Here is a 21,225-nt window from a genome sequence, read left to right as displayed (position 1 = left end):
AAACACAATGCTCCTGGTAGTCGGGCACCATGTGATCATTGCCTAGGCTTTGTGTCACATGATGGGTGTACAGGAATATTGTCTATGTCATGTGGATCCTGACATGTGTAAGGAAATGAATGGAAATTCTCTGTGCATGTGCCAGCACACTATAATAGATCCTCATCCTAATACTGACTGTACGTCCTCCCAGCTATGTACTACAATCATAGAAATACAGTTGGGACGATTTAACCCATTGTTTTCCTGCTGCTGGTACTGCCTGATATAGAAGATTCAAGTAAACCGCTGTGCCGCTTCTATCATTTACATGAAGAAATAGTTACAATGTATTACTGTAGGCGCCTGTGAAGTGTGAGAGGGGGGCGGGGAGGGGCAGAGAAATCTCACCTCCTGTTCCATAGACACGAGTGATGCCGAGACTACAATTCCCGACATTACTTGCATCTATAGAACAGTCAATAGAACAGAACAACAATGTGATGTGATGCCAGGAATTGTAGTAGCGGCATCACTCCCCGCAATACGTAGTAGCAGGCGGGCCAGATGTAATTCATTTTCAGAATTCTTTTGGGGGCCAAAAAAAGACCCTGAATTTTCTTCTGTTGGACATTGTCAGCACTTCCCCTTTCACAACTCCCCACTCATGATTTGCATTTTTCTTATATGGAAAGAAACAAGCTTGAATATGTCCTGAACTATTAACCCAGATTTCATAAGCTAAATCAGGTTATATCATACAGTGCTCAACCCAGAAGTTATCTTAAGCCGGGTGGGAAGTAATTGTAGGTGGTTGGCAGCCCCTGTATTGTGTCCAAACTCTTTAGTAACCACCCAAAAACAGCCGGGTGGGTGCTGAAAAGTGCCAGGTGGTGCGCCCTGCTAAAAGGGCCTGGGGAGAACCTTGTCATAATAAAGGACAACGCCTGGACCACACAATAGATTTGAAATAAAGAATAGACATACATGAATATTATTTCAGGAAATGAAAGAAAAATTGGGTTACATGAAACACAATTTTTGAAAACACCTTAATTTAAATGTGTATGTATATTTTATGAAGGATCTATGCAGTTCCATTTTTCATCCCTAGCCTGGCTTATTTGATGTTTGATGGATATATCCAAGTGAAACTAGTTTAGTGTCTTTGATTGATTCCTTGAACAGGAACTATTTTAGCAGATTTGCCAGCTATACTAAGCTGAAAATATAGATTATTTGTTCAAAAAAAAAAAAAACTTTTAAGTTGTACAGGCAGTACACTAAACGTGTGTGTGTGTGTGTGTGTGTGCGCCAAAGGATCCAGGTGATTCTTTCGAATGAGATCAGCAATAGCAGTTTACATAATCTCAGTGGTACTTTAAGTTTTAGAGACAGCTAATTTAGCAAAGTGCATGGTTACATGGCAAAACAAATGTTGATTGCTATGGTGAATATTAGTTTAGTTTGAATACCTGGAAAGAACCTGACAGTTTATTTTTTAATAGAAGATCAAAGTGCATGCAGTTTGCAAAGTAAACATTCAAATCACTAAGTAAAGTACTCTACTCCTAAGTACAGTACTCTACCAACTCCTATTTACTAAACCAACCCCTATGTATTGTCCCTTGAAAAACTTTCTTGCCTAGTCCTTGTACACGGGACTTTTATAGTCCTTGATCATATTAGCAGAGATATTATCTTGTCTAACTTTTAATATGAACCTGTTTGGTAATTTTTTGTACCTAACACACTCGCCCTCACCTTTGTCCCACTGTTAGGACAGTGATACAGGTAGTTTACTGTATGTGGCTGTCTCAATTTTCTTCAAGGCTAGCATCCATCCTTCATTTAGGAAACTTGTTCTCTATTTAAATTTTAATATATACTTATGCAAGTAACCCCCAGGTTAAGGACATCCGACATACAGACGCCTCCTAGATACAAACGAACGGGGCTTCCCTGCTCCCTGTGTGCAGAAAGGAGGCTTGGAGGGGGAGGTTTGCATGACTTGCAGGTGAAACTTTTTGCTAAACACAGCTGAGGTTGTGGATGATCCTAGGGACTGAGCTCTTTCTGCAGCCTCTTGTAACTCTTTAATGACCAAGACAAACTCTGCACTGGTTTCTTTGCATAGCAAGCACAGCTTGCTGCAGAAGGTAATAAATATTTAGGCTCCATAAAGATTTTTTTTTTTGCTTTGTTTGTGATTAGCTCACAGTGAGGAGTTTTTACAGTAACTGACATCACACTGCCTAATAATATGTTGGGACAAACACCTGTCCTAATTCAAATTATTAAAATAATGTAAATGTTCCGACTTCAACTTAAGAACAAACCTACAGCCCCTGTCGCATATGTAACCCAGGGACTACCTGTATACATATATTACCTGAGTTTGGTTAGCTCAGTCGTTCCTCATTTGACTGACATAAATATTTCCCTTTAGGCTAAACACTAGCTATCCCCTCCACAAAGTGGGTTACATTTCTATGACTCTTTATGTCCATGGCAATCCAAAATCACCTTGCATAATACTGTTAATCTGCAGGTTGGTCCTGAGCTGTTGTCATTATAGTGATTAATACTGTTGATACATACTTTTTTTCAGATTTCAATATGTCGCGAGCTTCCAAACATTGAAGTTATGACTCTTAGGTGAGTATATTTTCCCTTTAACCACCAATATTATAGAAATAAACGGAACAATAATGATATGCTATCCCCTTTTCTTTACCGCATTATGCATTTTTCTCCTTTCTAAGTCACAGGTAACTTCAGAATATCTATGAGCAGTACAATTTATTAATGTATAATGATGTTATTCCTTATATATTGTGATATTTGGTAAAATTGGGATCAGTGAAGCACACAGTATACAGTCCTACAGCCCAAAAGAGTGCCTTTTATTGAATGCAAAAAAAAAAAAAATTGTCCTACAGTGGCAAAAAGGCGCTCACAATATGGTCCCAAACTTGTGGATTGTAGCTTCTACTGCTGGAGTGCATTCCAGTATGGTCCCAAAGTCTTTGCTCCAATTCTGAAAGCAGTTACCACACACCTGAGCATTCACTCAGAACTCCTTAACACCATAAAGCCCCACCTGCCAGCACGGTTAACCCCCAGCACATAAGGTCTTGTCTAGCTGAGGCTTCCTCCTCAATGAAAAGGCTCACCCAACCCCACCTTTCATTCCAAAGCCCAGGACCCTGAAACCGTTTCTTTCAAACTTACAACCATTGATTGCTATACTAAGCCCGGGCTGCTTTCCCAGTGCCCTGCCACCTCTCTAATGGCATCGGAAACCAAAAATGGGGGATATTTACCTCCCATCCCTCCCATTCGCATACTAATCAGACATTTTCAGCAGTGATGTATACTGTGTTTTTTATTGTACATCTGAGCTGTAACTGTAATGTAGACAGTGTTTTCTTTGAGGTGTAAAATGTAAATTTGGATTCTATTCTTCCAAGCAGTAAAGCGTTTTAGAGGAATTTATCTTACAAAAATGATTCATATGCTTAGCTAATAGTTGTTGAAGAAAAAATATTCCATTCAGCATCTATTTCTATGTTTCTTCGTCTTAGTACTGAAGCATGTTTACAGTAAATTACATTTTAAAACAAACTTGCTAGCTGTTTTATTTTAAAAATGTAAACTTTCCTCAAGAACAAGCACTTAAACATGCTATCAAGCTATTGGGGTGCTTTTAACAATTATTGGTCTGGTAAGTTGGCTAGACTTGATGAATACAATCCATCTTATATCTGCTGCTAGGGAGGTTTGAGTTTGAAAGCTTAATAAAGCCTATATATTTTTGTTAAATTAGAAGGTTAAATCAGAAAGTCAAACTTTTAAAAATTCACAAACAGGCATGCCATTATTATTATTATTACACAGTATTTATACAGCGCCAACATATTACGCAGCGCTGTACAAGTCCATAGTCATGTCTTTAATGGTCCCTCAAAGAGGCCCACAATCTAATGGCCCTACCATAGTCATATGTCATTAATGTAGTCTAAGGTCATTTGTGGGGGGGAAGCCAATTTACCTAACTGCATGTTTTTGGAACGTGGGAGTAAACTGGAGTACCTTGAGGAAACCCACACAGACATGGGGAGAACCTGCAAACTCCATGCAGATAGTGTCCTGGCTGAGATTCCAAGCTGGGACCTAGCCCTGCAAAGGCCGGAGTGCTAACCACTGAGCCACCATATTTCAAAAAAAGAACAGACAATGTTCCTTCTGCAATAATCCCTCCTACCTGCCTGATCTCTCTGAGTATCTGTCAAAAAAGTTGATACACCGCTTAGCTTTGGTTGGCAGGATGTCCCTGGGTGTGGCGGAAAAGAATGAACCCATCCCCCCCCCTTGCACATGTGCGCCGGTTTCTTTTCTCAGCCAGGCCAGGAAGAAAAGGAAGAAGATTGGGGCACCCTGATACGGAACAGGGACAGGTGAGTAGAGCAGTTTTAGTTACACTTTAAAGGAATTTTGAGGCTAAAATTGCCGATGTAAGAGTTTTTGGCACATGTGCAATTATTAGCAGTCCACTGGCAGCCATTAGAGAATAGTTATATTCCAGATCCATGAGTTTTTCCTTTACACAGAGATTTGTAGCCCGTACCTTGGAACCCAGAATTAATTGTACCTATTTCTATTTAAAACTTTGTGTATAAATTATGTTCATTTAAATATTTTGAAATTAATATTTTTCTATTCATTACTCCTAACTTTTAGTCCATTTACCTGTCCATCTACCTGTAACGACTCCAATGATTGTTCTAAAACATAGCAGAGCATTATCAGTTTACTAAGTAAACATTGCGTGTATTTCACAATGTTCCTTGCAGCTCTGATTTGGAGCCAAGGACTGTTTCCCAGGGCCATCTGTTGGATGATTATCTGAATTTCCCCAGCATCAAAATTGAAAGTTGGCCATGTTAACAGTTACAAGAAATAGCTAGTGTAAGTCATTGACACAAATGTCTTGTGCACCTTCAATGTAAATATTTATGGAACTAATTTAATAGCTGGCAATATCTGAAAAAGATAGCTAAAAAATCTAAAATGCATTATGAAACTGGCAGGTCTTCCTTAGCCAGGCAGTAAAAATAAAAATTGCATTCTGTCTTCCTGTATTGTATGTTTTATGTTGTGCAACATAAATCTTTAGGTTTTAAAGTTTGTTTGTTTTTTTCCTTTTTTTCCCAGTGTTAATAGCATTTCCACCCTTGAACCAATAAGCCACTGTCAAAATCTGACTGAGTTGTATTTGAGAAAGAATAATGTTTCCAACTTGGGTGATCTTTACTACTTGAAGCATCTACCTAGACTGAAAATACTGTGGTTATCAGAGAACCCGTGCTGTAGCCCAGATCCTCACAGATACAGAATGACAGTACTGAGAAACCTGCCAAACCTTCAGAAGCTTGACAATCAAGGTAATGTCCAACTGTAATCTATATTCTCCCTTAACCTCCCCAGAGGTTAAGAAAAAAGTTGCTACAAGTGGTAACCCCGAGTCACGCTCGGGGTATGTAAACCTATGGGAAGGTAATAGTAAATAGAGCCTTACCTGATCCGCCGGCGTCCAGCGCCGCGATCTCCGTCTTCTTTTTTCTTCCTTCTTCCTGCTTCTGCATCCGATGAGTCACGGGGGAGTTCCCGGTGACGTCGGTGCGTATGTACGTTGCTGGCGGGGTGGGGCGGGAAATTCAAAATCCATTTGTACTGCATTCAATACAAAATAACTATTGAATGCAATACATTGGATTTTTATGTGTAAATGCAGTACATTCTTTTCAAAAACATTTATTTTACAGTATATATAATAGTATGAGTATAATGTGTATTTTTTTTAAATTTAAAAAAATAAAATGATTTTTTTTTTTTTTTTAAATATACAGATTTTTAAATTTATTCAATTGATTATTTTTACATGATTTTGTGTTTCAAACTTTATTATACTCATACTATTATATTTTACTGTAAAATAAATTTTCATAAAAATCAATGTACCGTTTTAGACATATAAAACCGGAAAGAAATGAACCGCTAGGGAGATTAAGCTTTATATTGCTTTAGGAACATCTTTTAATTACTTGAAAAGATTTTCACAGATAAACAAATTAAAAATAAAATCCTCTTTTTCGTCCATTGCTGCAGTTCACTATTTGACCCCAATCTCTTTTGTTGGTATTTGGTAATCCTAAAAACTCTGCTTCTAAACTGGCAACCTATTGGTGTCTTTCAAATCTGGATGTAAAAAGTAGAAAACTTTTAACTTGGAGGGATACAACACATAATATTTTAACCAGCAGGTGAGGGGAATACTTTCCTGTTATTCTGGAAATTCAGGGAATTGCTTTTGGCTTGTATGGACCTTTTAATGTGTTAACTGCAATTCCCTGATAGTGCAGCTCATGTGTTAAACACAATAATAACAAAGTCCTTCAGTCGCTTGCAGCCCTTTGGCACTTTTTGTGCGGTCCCTGTTGACATTGGTATTTTTCCCTAGCAGTCTCATGTAATATGTCTGAAATCTATGACTGTCCTCCAACAGCTTCTATAGAATGTTTCATTGCCTGGCCTTCTCCTGCGGGGCATGTCTGCAGTCTTTCACCTTCCCCTCTACCATGTCTGCAGTCTCTGGCCATCTTGATTGGCCATGCTGGGATGGTGTAAAACCCACATGTGCATGGTAGATACTTTGTCACACCACAGAAACATGCCAAAACTATACAGAGACCTGCACATGTGTGACTCAATTTAGCAAAAAATTCTGACAGACAGAAGCATGTGTAACAAAAGAGACCTGTGCAATCTCCTCTGTCATATCAAAGCCAACCTGTCAGCACTTCTGAAGTTTAGGTGGTCAAGATTTCCATTCTGGTCAGTTTTTTTTTACTGCTGGTCAATACATTCACGATTGGTCAGCTGTTGATCAGTTTAAAGTCTCAGCTAACTAATATAAAGCCCATCGTTGGGCACAATTTCCTTGACCTATTTACATCAGCCACAGATTTCTGTACCTGACATAATTATGTTTTGCAGATCAATTAGTTTACCGGTTGGGAATATCAGTAAAGCAGTAAACTTTTGTACATCTCCTACTTTATTTCACTTAGATGTAAGAGATGCAGGTCTTATAGACCCCATTGCTACAGTTGTGTCTTTGCACCAATCTCTTACCATTTAATAAAATACACATTTCCAGGCACTGCTTTATGTAAGGAGTTGAGCAGAATGAAGACAGAACCACATTACTGAGCTCTATGAGAACCTAAACACTTTGTGTGGCCAGGAAAGTACATCAGTTCGAAGTATTACTGCAGGTAAACTATTTGCATGATTTGCAGGACATGGTATTGAATATTATTAGTAGTATTTATCAGTATGTTTATAGTGCCAACATATTACACAGCGCTGTACATAAAATAGGGATTGGAAATGACAGACAGTTACAAACAGTGACACCGGAGAAGGAGAGGACCCTGCCCTGAAGAGCTTTAAAATCTAGGAGGTGGGGGAAGTATTACACTATAGGATATATTACACATAGATATGGTATAGGGGGGTTTTGTCAAGTGCTGACTTATGCTTTCAAAGCATCAATAGGCTGTGTTTACACCTATTTTCCTGCAACCCAAACACATCCTATTTGACCTGCTCGGAAAAACCCAACGCAAAGCAAAATCATTTCAATGCAATCTCGGAACTATGTTTTACGTTGCACCATTGAGCCAAATGGCACATCATTTTTGGAGATTATGCATATCTTACATTGCGAGTTTACAGCAATGTGGAGTCAGAATTTGTTAATGTCTTAACGTTTGTGGATGTGCACTGGAAGCCCTACATTCATTCCTTCACCCACTAGATTCCATTATTTTACAATGAGCTCTGCATGTAACAGCAGCAAAAAAAACAATCGGTAGAACGGTAGAACAGACATTAATAGGCTCTTTTGCTATAAAAACTGCCTGTGAAAAGTTGTTTTTACATTTAGTTCCACTTTTAATCACATTAGTGTAAATGCAGCTATAGTGAGATACAATAAAAAAAAAAACTCTACAGATGGTAAATATTCGGCCTTTTTTTCTATCAATTCATTATTATATGTTTTACCTCTGTGATTTCTTGTCTGAATCGTAGCCTTTGTTTGTAAGTTATATGCAGAACACCCTTGAGAACAATTTTCACTAAGGCTCAGCTGCACCATGTGCCCTATTGATATATTCAAATAAAATTCTATGTAACTTGATGTGACAAGAATTTAACTCCTATATATTACGCTTTAGTCTAGTATATTTTTCATGGCATGGTAGGAAGTAATCTGTTTCATTCAGCTCAGTGTCATTCCCCATGCGAATGCCCCCTTCCTGATTTTCTGTGCTGCAAATGTGCAATTTGATATAATAAAGTAATTTGAGCAAACACATTTTTATGTAAAAGGTCAGGTGTTATTAAATGGCTGTATTTCAAGGGATAGGGATTAGGAAAATTGCATGACTTGATATGTTGATTCTGTTTTCTCTGCTCTTTGCAGGTTGCAGCAGTTTATTATGATTATATCGATTTATCCTGCTGGTTTTACTTGTACGTTGTGACTTGGGAAAAGATCATTACTTTTAGAAGATCAGGCTATGCTAAATGTTCAGTGAATGTTGTGACCTGGCTTTACAGATGTTACCATTCATTTATGATAGTCATTTTGTTATTACTGAATCTGCAGATACTTTTAATTGTATTACATTACCCACCCCTTCATAAAGTGTCGTGTTTACTACCATGCTTTAAGTTACCTTCTGTTTAATTGTAAATCCCATAGTTGAGACCTTTATTCCTTCTCTAAAACATGAACACCTCTGCTCTATACGCGAACGTTTGTGTTGCTTCTTTTGATTAAATATGAACAAGTCAATTTGTCCAATCAGCCGAGGGTTTTACAATGTAATAATCACCATTGTCTGGATCCTGAATTGCTCAGTTCCCTGCACATCATGAAAATATTTAGGTGAATGTTCCCTAACAGATCTGTCTTAAACTTGGAAAATTACATAATTTCAAATACACACAATACAAAAATTGTAAGATTATTCTTGAACTGAGCAGTCTGCAAAAATATATACAGACCGTGGTGGTAAATGCAAAATTGAATTTCAGCAGATCTTTCTGTCCACGTTTCTTGGTTAGCTTGCCATATGCAGTAGGGTCTGATAAAACATTTCATCCTGAAAAGTGTGGGTGTTAATAATAATAATATATTCTCATGCAATCTTCTTTTTATACCCAAGGTAAAGTTTTACTAGTGCAGAGATCTAAAGAGAGTCTTTAGTAGTAACTCCTACTTTCAGCGACTGGATTTCCGGTGCTTCAAGCACAAACTTATTAGAAGGAAGGTCATTTATAGAAAGGAATACATCACTCGTCTGACCATTTTGTGTGTACATGTCAGATTTAGTTAATATGCTGTGTAAATAACAGGCTTTTCACAAAGGAGAAAAGGAGTCATTTAAAGACATGAAATAGGACTGGGTTTATACTTGTCTGGTCCATTATTGGACTTCCACTAATATGTATTACATAAGTGCAGTCCATTTGGTTTTAAATAGGCTACCAACACACAGTGGCATGATCAAAATTGCACCAGAACCTTTTTCTTTAAAGCAGCGCAACACATTGCAGTGCATTGCTCTAGTGTGTTAGGTTCCATTCACGAAAGCACACGTAACTTGCTTTACCTTGCATTTCTGCACAATAATGTGAACCTGGCTTAAACCTCAATATTTAGGCAAATAAAGAGAGAAAGTGTGTACAAAACCACTACTCACCACTGCTGTTGTTTTTCACATTGTATGGGCTTCATTGCAAATGCAAATTCCCATTACTTTTTAGTTTTATTCAAACCTGACCAGTTAGATATACTTAGGAATGAATTTAAAGAACACAGCTCAGTTGTTTTAACCTTATTCACAAGCTCCTACATCTATTTTCCATCTATACTGTAGTGTGATGTCATTAAGTCTTTACTTGGAATACTTTTTATAACTAATAATAATAAAATGTAATAAAATAAAAACCTGTATAAAATAGTAAACTGTATTGGTGGGTTTACTTAATGATCTTTTCTGTTAGCAAAAGGGAGGAGCGGCCTATAGAGATCCTCTGAAATTTGCATATATACCCCTTTTATTTTACAGTTTCTTTTTTTTCAAAACATTGTTATTTAGGGGGAATATTTCCAAACTTGCAAAGTTCTCAATATTTTTCTGTTAATTGATGTTAAATAAAAAAATAATGGCTACATTCAATTTGAGAAGTATGGTGAACACTGCCAAATATTAAAATTCCAGATTTCCCATGTCTGTTTTGGGTTACTCCCATAAAAGGTGAAAATTGATGCATGAAAATGGACAAAGATGTTGCAAGGAGCATTCAGAGTATTATTGTGTATTAAGTTTAGGTTTCGCCAGCAAATTGCTTGCATGTACTAGACAATTAATGAGGAAATTATTTGCTAGATTAGACAAATTTTTTATCAGCTGTAACATTTTCTTTGTTTTCCTAATTTCAAGTTAATTGTTATCCTGCATTTATGTAGTTTAGATTATAATTTGTTACTCAGTGTTATTAAAAAAATATTTGTACATTTACCACTACTGTAAGAAGTGAGGAAATACAACAGTCTTCCAAAGTTACAAACTGCACTGCTGAATATTGATCACGGCTTATTCTTGTTTGCAGCTGTGACGGCAGATGAAGTCTCCCAAGCCAATATAGAAGGTGAAGAGTTTATGGCTCCTCCAACTGTAATTTCCAGCACAGAAAATGGTCACTCGGGACCAACAACAGAACAGAATGGGACTGAAGTAACAACAGAGTCTGAAAGTGACTTGCTAAACTTTAGCATGGAAGAAACAAAGTAAGTCTTACATTTAATGACTATACTATCATACAAGTTTTCATGTACACAGTGCAATGACCAAGTAAACAGAATTTGTATTTTCTACCTACCTATCTACAAATCCTAATCCAGTAAAGTCTTTGCATTATCAGATCTCTGCAAATTGAGCCATATGCTACACATTAAATGTCTAAAAAATAAATTAGAACTACTTTTTTGCTACTATATGAGATTTGGATTCCACTCAATGCTGAAGGGCTGGTATTCATTGTCAAAGGCATTTTTGTATTGTTTGGTGTTCGAAAATTATTTAAAAATAACAGAAGATAGTAAACATGTCAAATATCATATTGTATGAAAATAAACCTGACATAAAATGTTTCCAAGATAGCTACAGTGTATGTACCATGGTGTCTGTAGGCACTCTTCAGTCTGATCCATATGGAGCTTCCTGGGCCCAAGTTTGAAATGTGCCCAACTGTGCCTAACCCAAGCTCCAAAAAGCTTTCAAGACCCAGAATATCAGTAGGTTGTAGAAGCTTGAACATATAGATTTGGGCAGAAGTCAAATCCCCATGTACAAACCTGGCTTTGGGATCAGGTAAAGCTGCTCAAAGGTCTATTTGAAGTTTAGCACATTAACTTGCAAACTTTTAAATATTTTTTTTTTCCAAAATATCTTTATTGAATTTTCACAAAAATAAGTTTTACACATCAACAATGATTATAAAAGAAATAACATAAAACATTAAAAAAAGCCACATAAATTATACATTCACAGAAACAAAAACAATATCAGTTCTCCATGTCAATAATGAACATTGCTCTTCCTGTAGGCATACCACAATTACATTAGTCCATTTAACTCATAGAACAAAAGCAGAAACCCACTTTCAACCTGAGACATTCACAATATACCAGGAAGAATATTTAAAACGGTCAATAATGGCCGTTCTCTCCATAGCCATAAACACCCTGGTGATCAATGCAAACCACTTTTGGAGAAATTGAGTTATGAAATCATCATCTTTTTGTTGAGTATCTGACATTTCTCTATAGAAAATAATTTTCATGAAAGTGACCACCTCTTCAACAGAAGGATTGGACGGATGTATCCACTGTGACATTATTGCCCTCCTTGCAGCCAACAGACAAATAATAATCCATTCTCATTTAGCTCCCAATGAAGTTAACAGGCTGGTGTCATCCCAGCACCCAAAAAGTAAAAGACGGGGAGAGGGGCACTTTTACATCTAGAACTTGTATATAATGTATTGTCTGTTGCCAGAAAATTGGGATATTCGGGCAGGACCACAGGCAGTGTACCAGAGGAGCTGGAGAAACCCTGCATTTAGGACACTGAAAAGTCTGTTGCCCATCATGGGATGCTGTTTGGGACAGTCGAAACACATTAAAAGCCCTATGCATAATTTTAAGCTGTCTTCCTCCACACCTCATTGGTCATACTTGACCTAACTGTTATATACCCCTTGACTATTTTGTTTACCAAATCTGTTTCCTGAAGATCACTCTACCATTTTTTGACAATCATTTGAGACAAAGGTAATGTGAAAGCTGGTTGCAGAAAGGAATAAACAGAAGAAATCTTCAGTGTAGACAAGGAAAGAAGGGAATCCTAATCATTAGGACATTGTGCCTTCCCTGGTTTTTCAAGCAAATTTCTCAGAAATGCATGAACCTGCCTAAAGAAGAGTGGATGCGCTGCTACCAATGAAAAATTAAACCTGTCACTAAGATCCGGATAAGGTCAGGATAATTCTAGTATCTCGATCAAAAAGGTCTCCTAAATATACTAGGCCTTCTCGTTTCCAAATCAGGAAAACAGATTTTAATGGTTTTAAAATGAAGTTTGCATTGAATAGAGCAGCTTAGAAAAATACATCATCTTTAAGAGATGGCATCGTCCCAGAAAGGATATGGGAAGACTTTCCCAATTTTTAAGTTTACCAATAACTGACTGGATCAAATACAGCAGTGAATCAGAAACCAAACAAATAATCAACCCTTGCATGAGATGATGGACATGGGATAAAAAAAAGTATACACGCTCTCCAAAGGACATCTTTGTCTCCATACGTCATTTAGGTGAGTATTTTCAATAAAATTACCAAGCTTATTACTATTTGGGGCCTATGTACATGGGCCACTGACCCAGGTGATCCATGCTCCAATTCACATATCACTGAAATAAAATCACCGCCCACTATTATATGTTCCAATGGATCTTGCAAAAGCCAGTGAGCAGCCTCCTGGAAAACCAATGCCGTAGGGTTGTTAGGTGTGTAAAAAAGTATAGAATGATATTTCTTTATCAGGGAATGCTATGGAAACTTGCAACACCCTCCCCTCAGTATCCTGTTTCACCATGCTCACCTTACTGGCTAGTTTTTTGTGCACTAGAATAACAACTCCTGCCTTACGACCTACCGCAGGTGAGCCATATACCACGGCTACCCATAACTTCAGTAACGTGACAAAATCTGAACATCCCAGATGTGTCTCCTGGAGTAATGCAACCTCTGATTTTAGCCTTTTAAGATGGCGTAAGACCACCTTTCTCTTATTGGGCGAGCGTAGGCCCTTCACATTCCAGGAGACTACTCTCATAACACACCTTCACCAATTATGTTTAGAACAATATAGGTAACTTTGAGAATAAAAGCAATTCATACTCCCTGCTTCAGACAGGTAATACCTTTAGAAGCCATATACTCAGGTAAAGATATATGCTAATTTGCATGTTTCAGGGTACAGCAATAGCCAGCATAATTAAACTTGACCATAGATGTACTGGGGAACTGACAATTATACATAAAATACAGAATATAGGACAAATACATACACAGCAAACAAACTGTAGGGACAAAGGAAAGACATACCAAAACACTGACCTTCCTTTTCCCCTCATGAGCCATATTATTTCACACTTACAACTTTAAAGTGAGGCACACACACCCCCAGTGAACCCACTAAATACATTGGGTACTTGAAATTAAACAGCCAAAGAGATCCAATCAGGTTTCCCTTATACTTTTTGTGACCGTGTTAGGTTTCTTTGGGTTTTGTGGTCGCAAACCATCTGGAGTGGATTGATGTAGCTTAAATAGAGAAGGCGCCAGAGCTTTAGCAATTTTTTCTGACGTAGATATTGACCGTTGTGGGGAAGATGGTGTACTTAGTGAAACTGCAACAAAACCATCAAACTCTTTAACATTATTTTCAGCTTCCTCAGCTGATGTAAAAATGCAGTTGTGTCCTTGGGGATCCGTGAAATACAGAGTGGCTGGGTAGGCCAAAGTAAAGCACACTTTACAACGGTAAAGGATGAAGTGGAGTGAATTATAAGGACACGAGCACCCTCTATTTGTAGATTTGTTTGGATCGAAAAGATTGCAAGATATTCAATCTAATCGGTGTAATCCAGGTATAGAACAATCACTGACCTTGGTGAGGCATTTTTATCCCTCTGGGGAGGACCCACACAGTGAGATCTGCTGTCAGAATGTCTTTATGCACGGCAGCATCAATGGCCTCTTGTAATGTTTGTTTCAATATCTCCACCACTGCTTCTGCAATTCTGGAGGGATCAAAGGGCTCAGGAGAGACAGAAGCTGCGGTGCCTGTGCCCTGTACTGTACCTGGGTTGGCGGCCATCTTTGATTTCTGTGGACGAGCTTATCAGACTTCCCCATGTGGTTTTCGTGCAGGAGAGCTGCAGCTCTGTCAGAAAAATCGCTCCATAAGTATGTACCTGCTGCTTTATGAGTCTGGAGCAGCTTGTCCATGGCTTAGTAAATGGCTGTAGAACCGTGGCTTGGCTGGGTTGTGCGGGAGCCTCCGAGAATGCTCACCTGTTCATGAGGCGCCGGAACCGGAGGTCTTAAATATTTATGCCCAGGTCAGCCTCCCTTCATTGTACTGTTTACATTCACGCATTGAAATTCTGTACAGCAGTAATGTGCAGTTACATATTCACACAGTAACACAGTAAAACCGTTATTTGACATACTATAGAGCTTAAAGGGCATCAAGGAATTAAACATACTAATAACTGCAAGGGATCACATAAGTTTACATAAACGTTACTGTGAAAGCAGAATTAATAATAGTAGTGGTAATTGTACTTTTGTAATGCATCTGTTGAAAGAAATTTTTTGACAAGAGATTCATATTGAATAGCTCTTACATTCAGCACTAAAGGTTTTAGGTGATTGTCATTTAAGAACAGTGATTGGTTTCTGTGTATTATATGTAACTCTTCATTTTACTTTCCCAGTAAAATCCGTGAACAGCTAGGCATGAAGCCTTTGTCAAGAGACAAATTTTCTCTCTTTGCTTCTCCAATGGAATCTGATGCAGGGAGAAAGAAAAAGGTATTTAATATGTTTGTGTTACTTTATATCCTGGAAAGTGATGCACGACAATTTTTTACATATGCGTTTAGTGCAAAGGCTATGAATTAATCTGTTTATAATCAAGCTTCACGATGATATTAAAAGTTAACACACTGTTCACTTTGAATTGCCATATGTTGCAATTTATATAACTAGTCACACTGTGTCACTTTGCCTTGCCTGAAACAAAATTCTGTACAAGTAATAGCTTTTATGCCCTTATTTTAGTAAGCCTCCTTCAGAGTTAGTGTAAAAGATATTTTACTAATTTTCTGTTGTCAAAGCTTAGCATCAGGGAAGATATAATTTACCCCTGGGAGATGGGTAGGTTGGATTGGTATGAATAAGTGGTTATTCATGAGGAATACTTCCCTCCACACCTGTTATTTGAAGGGCACGTACCTTCTTGATATGTTCAATTCTGTCACCTCAACACACAGCTACTCAATCCTGTGGCCGTTCAGACATGTATTGTATTTGAAGAGCCAAGGAGAAGGCCAAACTTTTCTTTAGCTGTCTTTACCTGTAAGGGTGGTAAGAGTTTAGTTGTACTAGTAACACCACTGCTGTTATCCAAATGACCGTGGGAAGCAAAAGAAGCTAGTAATAGAGATCAGGGAGGTGAAGAGAATGTAACAGCAAAGTGTGACATTAGGCCGATGGCAACTGACTTTATTAAGATTATGGGGAACAATTTTGACCCCACCTTCCCTAAACTCCTCTTGGCCTTGCTCACCACATCAGCTTTTCCAGGCATTCAGTGAATGGAGAATAACAGGTTGTATACCAGCTTAATGCTTATTAGGAAGTCTCCCTCTCCTGCATACCATGTGAAGCTTTCCACTGCACACTGCAATGCACCGTCCAGTCAGATCACCTTTGACTGTTTTCCTATTTGATTGTATATAGAGGGACAGGAAATAAGTTCGAAGAGTTTACCCGAATACAGAAAACATTGCAAACAGGCAAAGGAGTATGTTTTGTTGTAAAAGGGATAGTGCTCCAACTGTTACTAGTTTTTTATTTTAACAGTATAAGTCCATTTTTAATAGTAAATGATATAATTATAGTAAAGCTATGGTAAAGGAATTGTGAAGGTTGCCCCTAAACTAAATAGCATAGCAAAATAACATTTTAAAAAAATCAGGATTTAGTAAACTATGTTGTTTGCCAATATGACTTTATTTAACCTCCTTAGCGGTAACCCTGAGAGTGACTCAGGGGAAGAAAAAAGTTGCTACAAGTGGTAACCCTGAGCCACTCTCGGGGTTGGAACACCTATGGAAGGTTAGTAAATAGAGCGCTTACCTGATCCGCCGGGGTCCCGCGCCATCCAGCGCCGCAATCTCTGTCTTCTTTCTTCTTTCTGCTTCTGCATCCAATGAGTCACCGGGGGAGTTCCCGGTGACGTTGGGGCCTGTGTACGTCCCGGCCGGGCGGGGCGGGAAATTCAAAATCTATTTGTATTGCATTCAAAACAAAATAACTGTATTGAATGCAATACATTGGATTTTTATGAGTAAAAGCAGTACATTGTTTTCAAGAACATTTATTTTACAGTATAATATAATACTATGAGTATAATATGTATTTTTTTTTTTAAATATATAGATTTATTAATTTTTTCAATTTATTGTTTTTAAATGATTTTGTCTTTCAAACTTTATTATACTCATACTATTATATTATACTTTAAAATAAATTTTCATGAAAAACAATTTACCGCTTTTAGACATATAAAACCGAAAAGAAATGAACCACTAGGGAGGTTAATTACAGAATCCATTCATTTTACTCTCTAATTATGTTACAAGTTCACACAATGGACCTGATTTATTAAAGTTCTTCAAGGCTGGAGAGGATACACTTATATCAGTGAAGCTGGGAGATCCAGCAAACCTGGAATGGATTTCTTAAGTCATTTGCTATTTGTCAGCAAATGTTTTCAATCCAGGACCTCCTAAAATTACAAATGTTTCCGTTAACTCCGCTTTGACCAGTCACACTACATTATCCTCCCTCGTTCACAATATAAATGCACTGACCACCAGTATCTTAATGTGTTAATAATATCATAATGACATGATTGTGATTTTACAGAGCTTGTACGGTCAGATTGCTGTGTGCATGTGCAGCCTAAAAGATGCTGTCATCAAAGCCAAAGGGATAAAAGTGTTCATTTAGAAGTACTTGATCCCAATGGGCCTGGTTTATTAAAACTCTCCAGTGCTGAACGGGGTACACTTTCATCAGTAAAGCTGGGTGATCAGGCAAACCTAGAATGGATCTGGTCCAGGAATCAAAACACTTGCTAGCGAGTTACTTTTGAAGACATCCATTCCAGGTTTGCAGGATCACCCAGTTTCATTCATGAAAGTGTATCCTCCCCAGCCTTGGAGAGCTTTAATAAATCATTGCCTCTATCAGGGAATCATTAGTAAACTTTGAAAGGAATCTTTTGGTAACTAAAATGAGACATAATGGCAGCCAACCTGTATCGTATACCAGGATTCTTTTTTGATTTTCTTTTGCTGGCTTGTTTGGAAATGCCTACTGAATTTTATAATTATTCACCATACTAGAAGTCTCTGCAATCATATAGTTGTCATATTGTGAGAGCAAATTCTAACTAGATTACATGACACATAAGATATAAGGAAGTGTGGCTCTGGTGCTCGGTTGTCCTGGAAAGGGAATCCTTAATAATACCTCACAGATGCAATGGGTAAATATTGATAAACATATCCTATTTATATCTATTAAAATATTGATATACTGATTATGATATAGTTTCATTGATGCCAGTGGCTGAATGGATGAAATACAATGTGTGTGGGCGTTATCATAGGCTATTTTTAGTTCTTCATTTAGGAACTCTTTAGGGTTGGGGTTTATTTACAAATGTTTTAAAACAAGGCTTTACATTTATTTCCAACTTAATGCTAATAAAAATGTCTGAATCTTGGATAAAAGTGCTGTGAGTCTATTATAAAAACACAATAGAACTTCTTTGTGTTTATACCTTTTAAATATAACAGGGTATTATCGCTTAGTGTTAAGAATCTCCCAACATTTGTGTCTTATCAGAATAACATTCTTAATGCAATTCTGCTGCTGCTCAAGGACCTGGACACAGAAGACTTGGAAATTGTTCAGAGAACCGCAGGGAATAGGATTCATCAGCTACAGAGAAAAGAGCTCCATCAGGAGAGATAAATGTGTCAAGGAGGCAAGTGCATGTACTGTCTGTCCCTATAGCATTCCAGTTACAAACTGCAATCTAGATCATCATCACCATGCTATACATAGATTTTTCAGATGAACGCTAGAGTTAAGAGGAACAAATCTAGCAAAATTAGTTGTGCGAGACATTTATGTATTTCAGCAAAATCAGAGCCGAAAACTATTTATTTATGATACTATTTAGGAACAAATCATACTATTGTGCTTTCTAAACATTTCAGATACAATAAAACATGTTTGCGTCAAATGAGCTAAGGTGCCGTTTTTAGCGGAGAAAATAAATCTATACATTTATTTAGCATGTTATTATTCATAAATGTGCCTAGTATCCGCCAGGTTCATTGCCTATTCATAAATTCTGCCTGATGTTAAACTAAACAGTTTTTCTTTTGATAATTAAATAAAGAAAACCAGATTGGTTAAAATCTTATAGTGACTATTGCCTTTACTGTAAAAAAGCAACATGTTAAAAACTGAACTACAGCATTACTGAGCTAAACTCTCCAAGCTACAAGCAATAAAAAGATATTTTTATGTTTTACAGCTCTGAAGTAATTTTATTTCTATGCCTTGAATTGAAAAACCTTGCACTATGTACTACAGTGGGGATAAAAGTGTTTGAAAACCCCTAACTAAACTTTTTCTGTAAGATTCCTTTTAGTCTGGTGTCTGTTTTTCATCTGTTTAATATGTAAAGAAAAAACAGGTGATTCTGCTAGAAAACTTGACTGGGAATAACTTCCTGTGGGGTCTGCCTTTACTCTGCCTCCCTTCCATGTTATGAGCAAGAGGAGAAAAGAGGGGGTTTAATGTAGTTTTCTAGGGTACAGAGTACGTAAGCATTGACCACAATTTGTGCCCTAGGTTTAGACTCAATTCAATGTAGGGTTCCTGTTTTTTCAGGTAAAAGTATTTACCTCGGTTTATATTAATGTATACCTAAACGAATATTGTAAACAGTTACTTTGAAGAATGCCCAGTTGCATGCAGGGTCATTTACAAAATGGCTATTTGCTTGCACATGGTTAGATTTTTGAGATCTGAACAGCTGAAAATTCCCTTTGGTAAATCAATCACTTTGGGGTTGCTAAAGGATTTTAGGCTGGTTACAGTTTGCAAAGTAAATTGATCCAGGGTGTATTTCCCTTAGCGTAGTATTTGATGTGAAGCTCAGTTTGACTCCATCCATGCAGTGATGTGCAAGAAAAAAGTGTAATTTACACTGCTAAGTGAACAGCCTATATTCCATTAGTAATTCAATCCTATTGTTCCTGATGACATTGCATTTTCTTCAAGTTGGGAAGTCTAACTCTTTCCTAGTTACTTTAAGCCATCTACAAGTCAGAGAAGGAGTGTTCAAAAAAAAAAAAAGTACAGTTAAAAATATAAGGAAATATTTACAAAAATACCACCAGCACAAAACTTGACACGTTGGACATACTTGATATTTCTGTGTTAATGTAATTTGCCATGAATGAAATCGTAGGCCTTACAAGACAGCACTGTTGCATAAAACCTGACTTGATTTATGTCGCTGGAAACAATAATTTCTAGTGACAGTAGAATAAACTAGTATTGTACACACAGCGCTGTTCTCTTGGAAGTGGGGAAGGAAGAGGACAAGCAAGTGGCAACCAGCTGAACTCTCTATAGGAGGAGAGGACGCCAGGACGGACTGATAAATATTGTTAGGGGACGGCTGCGTAATCATCTAGCATATGTAAAAACTAGACCAGTAGCTATAGGTGGTGATCTAAGTTTATGGATGTTCTTCAGAGAACTAACCCTTAGTAAAAAGTATCAAAAAATATTTAACCATGTAATCAAACCTCCTTTTTTTTTGCACAAAAAAGAAAACTGTATTTGGTGTACAATTTATAATAAAGATAGAAACGTACTACATAAACATAATAAATTACATTTGACATGTGTCACAAAATTTCCTTGTGGCGCAAGATATACAGATTAGGCTTTAAAAAGTCACAAAATACAACGTATAATGAAATAGGTTTGACAGTTTTAAGGTTGGACCACAATATTATCTTGGGGTCCACCATGTGTCAATTGGCCCCAGGGGGCGCTAGACATGCTTTATCTCAACAAAACATATACATTAAATTGCCATACAATTATATAACCATTGGATCATGTTGATGGTTGTACCCGACACGTTTCGCCTTGTTAGGCTTCCTCAGCGGTAATAGTTTGGCAACATGTGTTTTGGCACTTGTAGTATTTGTATATGATCCTTGTAGGGTGATGGGTTCTGCACCCCTGCACACCAACCACCAGTCACAATCTATGTTTACCTGGCGTTATGCATATGTATGTAGCTTAACATTTTTATCTGTGCATGATGGAAATAGAAGATAAAGCACTCCACTAAAGTTAACACTTTCACTTACTCACACCAATCTATTACATCAAAATTAAGCTTATGTGATACCTTTGTAACTCTCCAAAGATATCTTTGACAATAATTTTGCATAAAATAGCCAGCATCATTTGTATAAGGATAGCATTGATAAAGAATAAATTCTTTAAAATAAAGATAAATCCTTTAAAATAATTGTGTTAAATCTGTTATTATAAACATACATTACATACATTATGTCACCCAATGCTAACTGCAAAGCTGGGTGTAAAGTCAACATATGTCCTTCAGAAAAATTAAAT

General features: G+C 37.3%; 1 protein-coding gene across 1 annotated transcript in view; it reads left to right on the top strand.

Annotated features, from left to right (window-relative positions):
- CFAP410 (cilia and flagella associated protein 410) overlaps window positions 1-19,092 on the top strand; it is a 24,827-nt gene extending 5,735 nt beyond the window's left edge. Inside the window, exons 4-8 of the mRNA XM_072418917.1 lie at window positions 2,591-2,637; window positions 5,197-5,426; window positions 10,732-10,909; window positions 15,189-15,285; window positions 18,394-19,092. Coding sequence (XP_072275018.1) covers window positions 2,591-2,637; window positions 5,197-5,426; window positions 10,732-10,909; window positions 15,189-15,285; window positions 18,394-18,522 — 681 coding nt within the window. The 3' untranslated portion in view covers window positions 18,523-19,092. The remainder of the gene's footprint in view (window positions 1-2,590; window positions 2,638-5,196; window positions 5,427-10,731; window positions 10,910-15,188; window positions 15,286-18,393) is intronic.
- Window positions 19,093-21,225: the final 2,133 nt, after the last annotated feature.

Source organism: Pyxicephalus adspersus, chromosome 7 (assembly GCF_032062135.1).
Source record: "Pyxicephalus adspersus chromosome 7, UCB_Pads_2.0, whole genome shotgun sequence".
NCBI lineage: Eukaryota > Metazoa > Chordata > Amphibia > Anura > Pyxicephalidae > Pyxicephalus > Pyxicephalus adspersus.
Note: the sequence above shows the minus strand (reverse complement) of the source record. Positions and strands in the feature narration are given on the sequence as shown.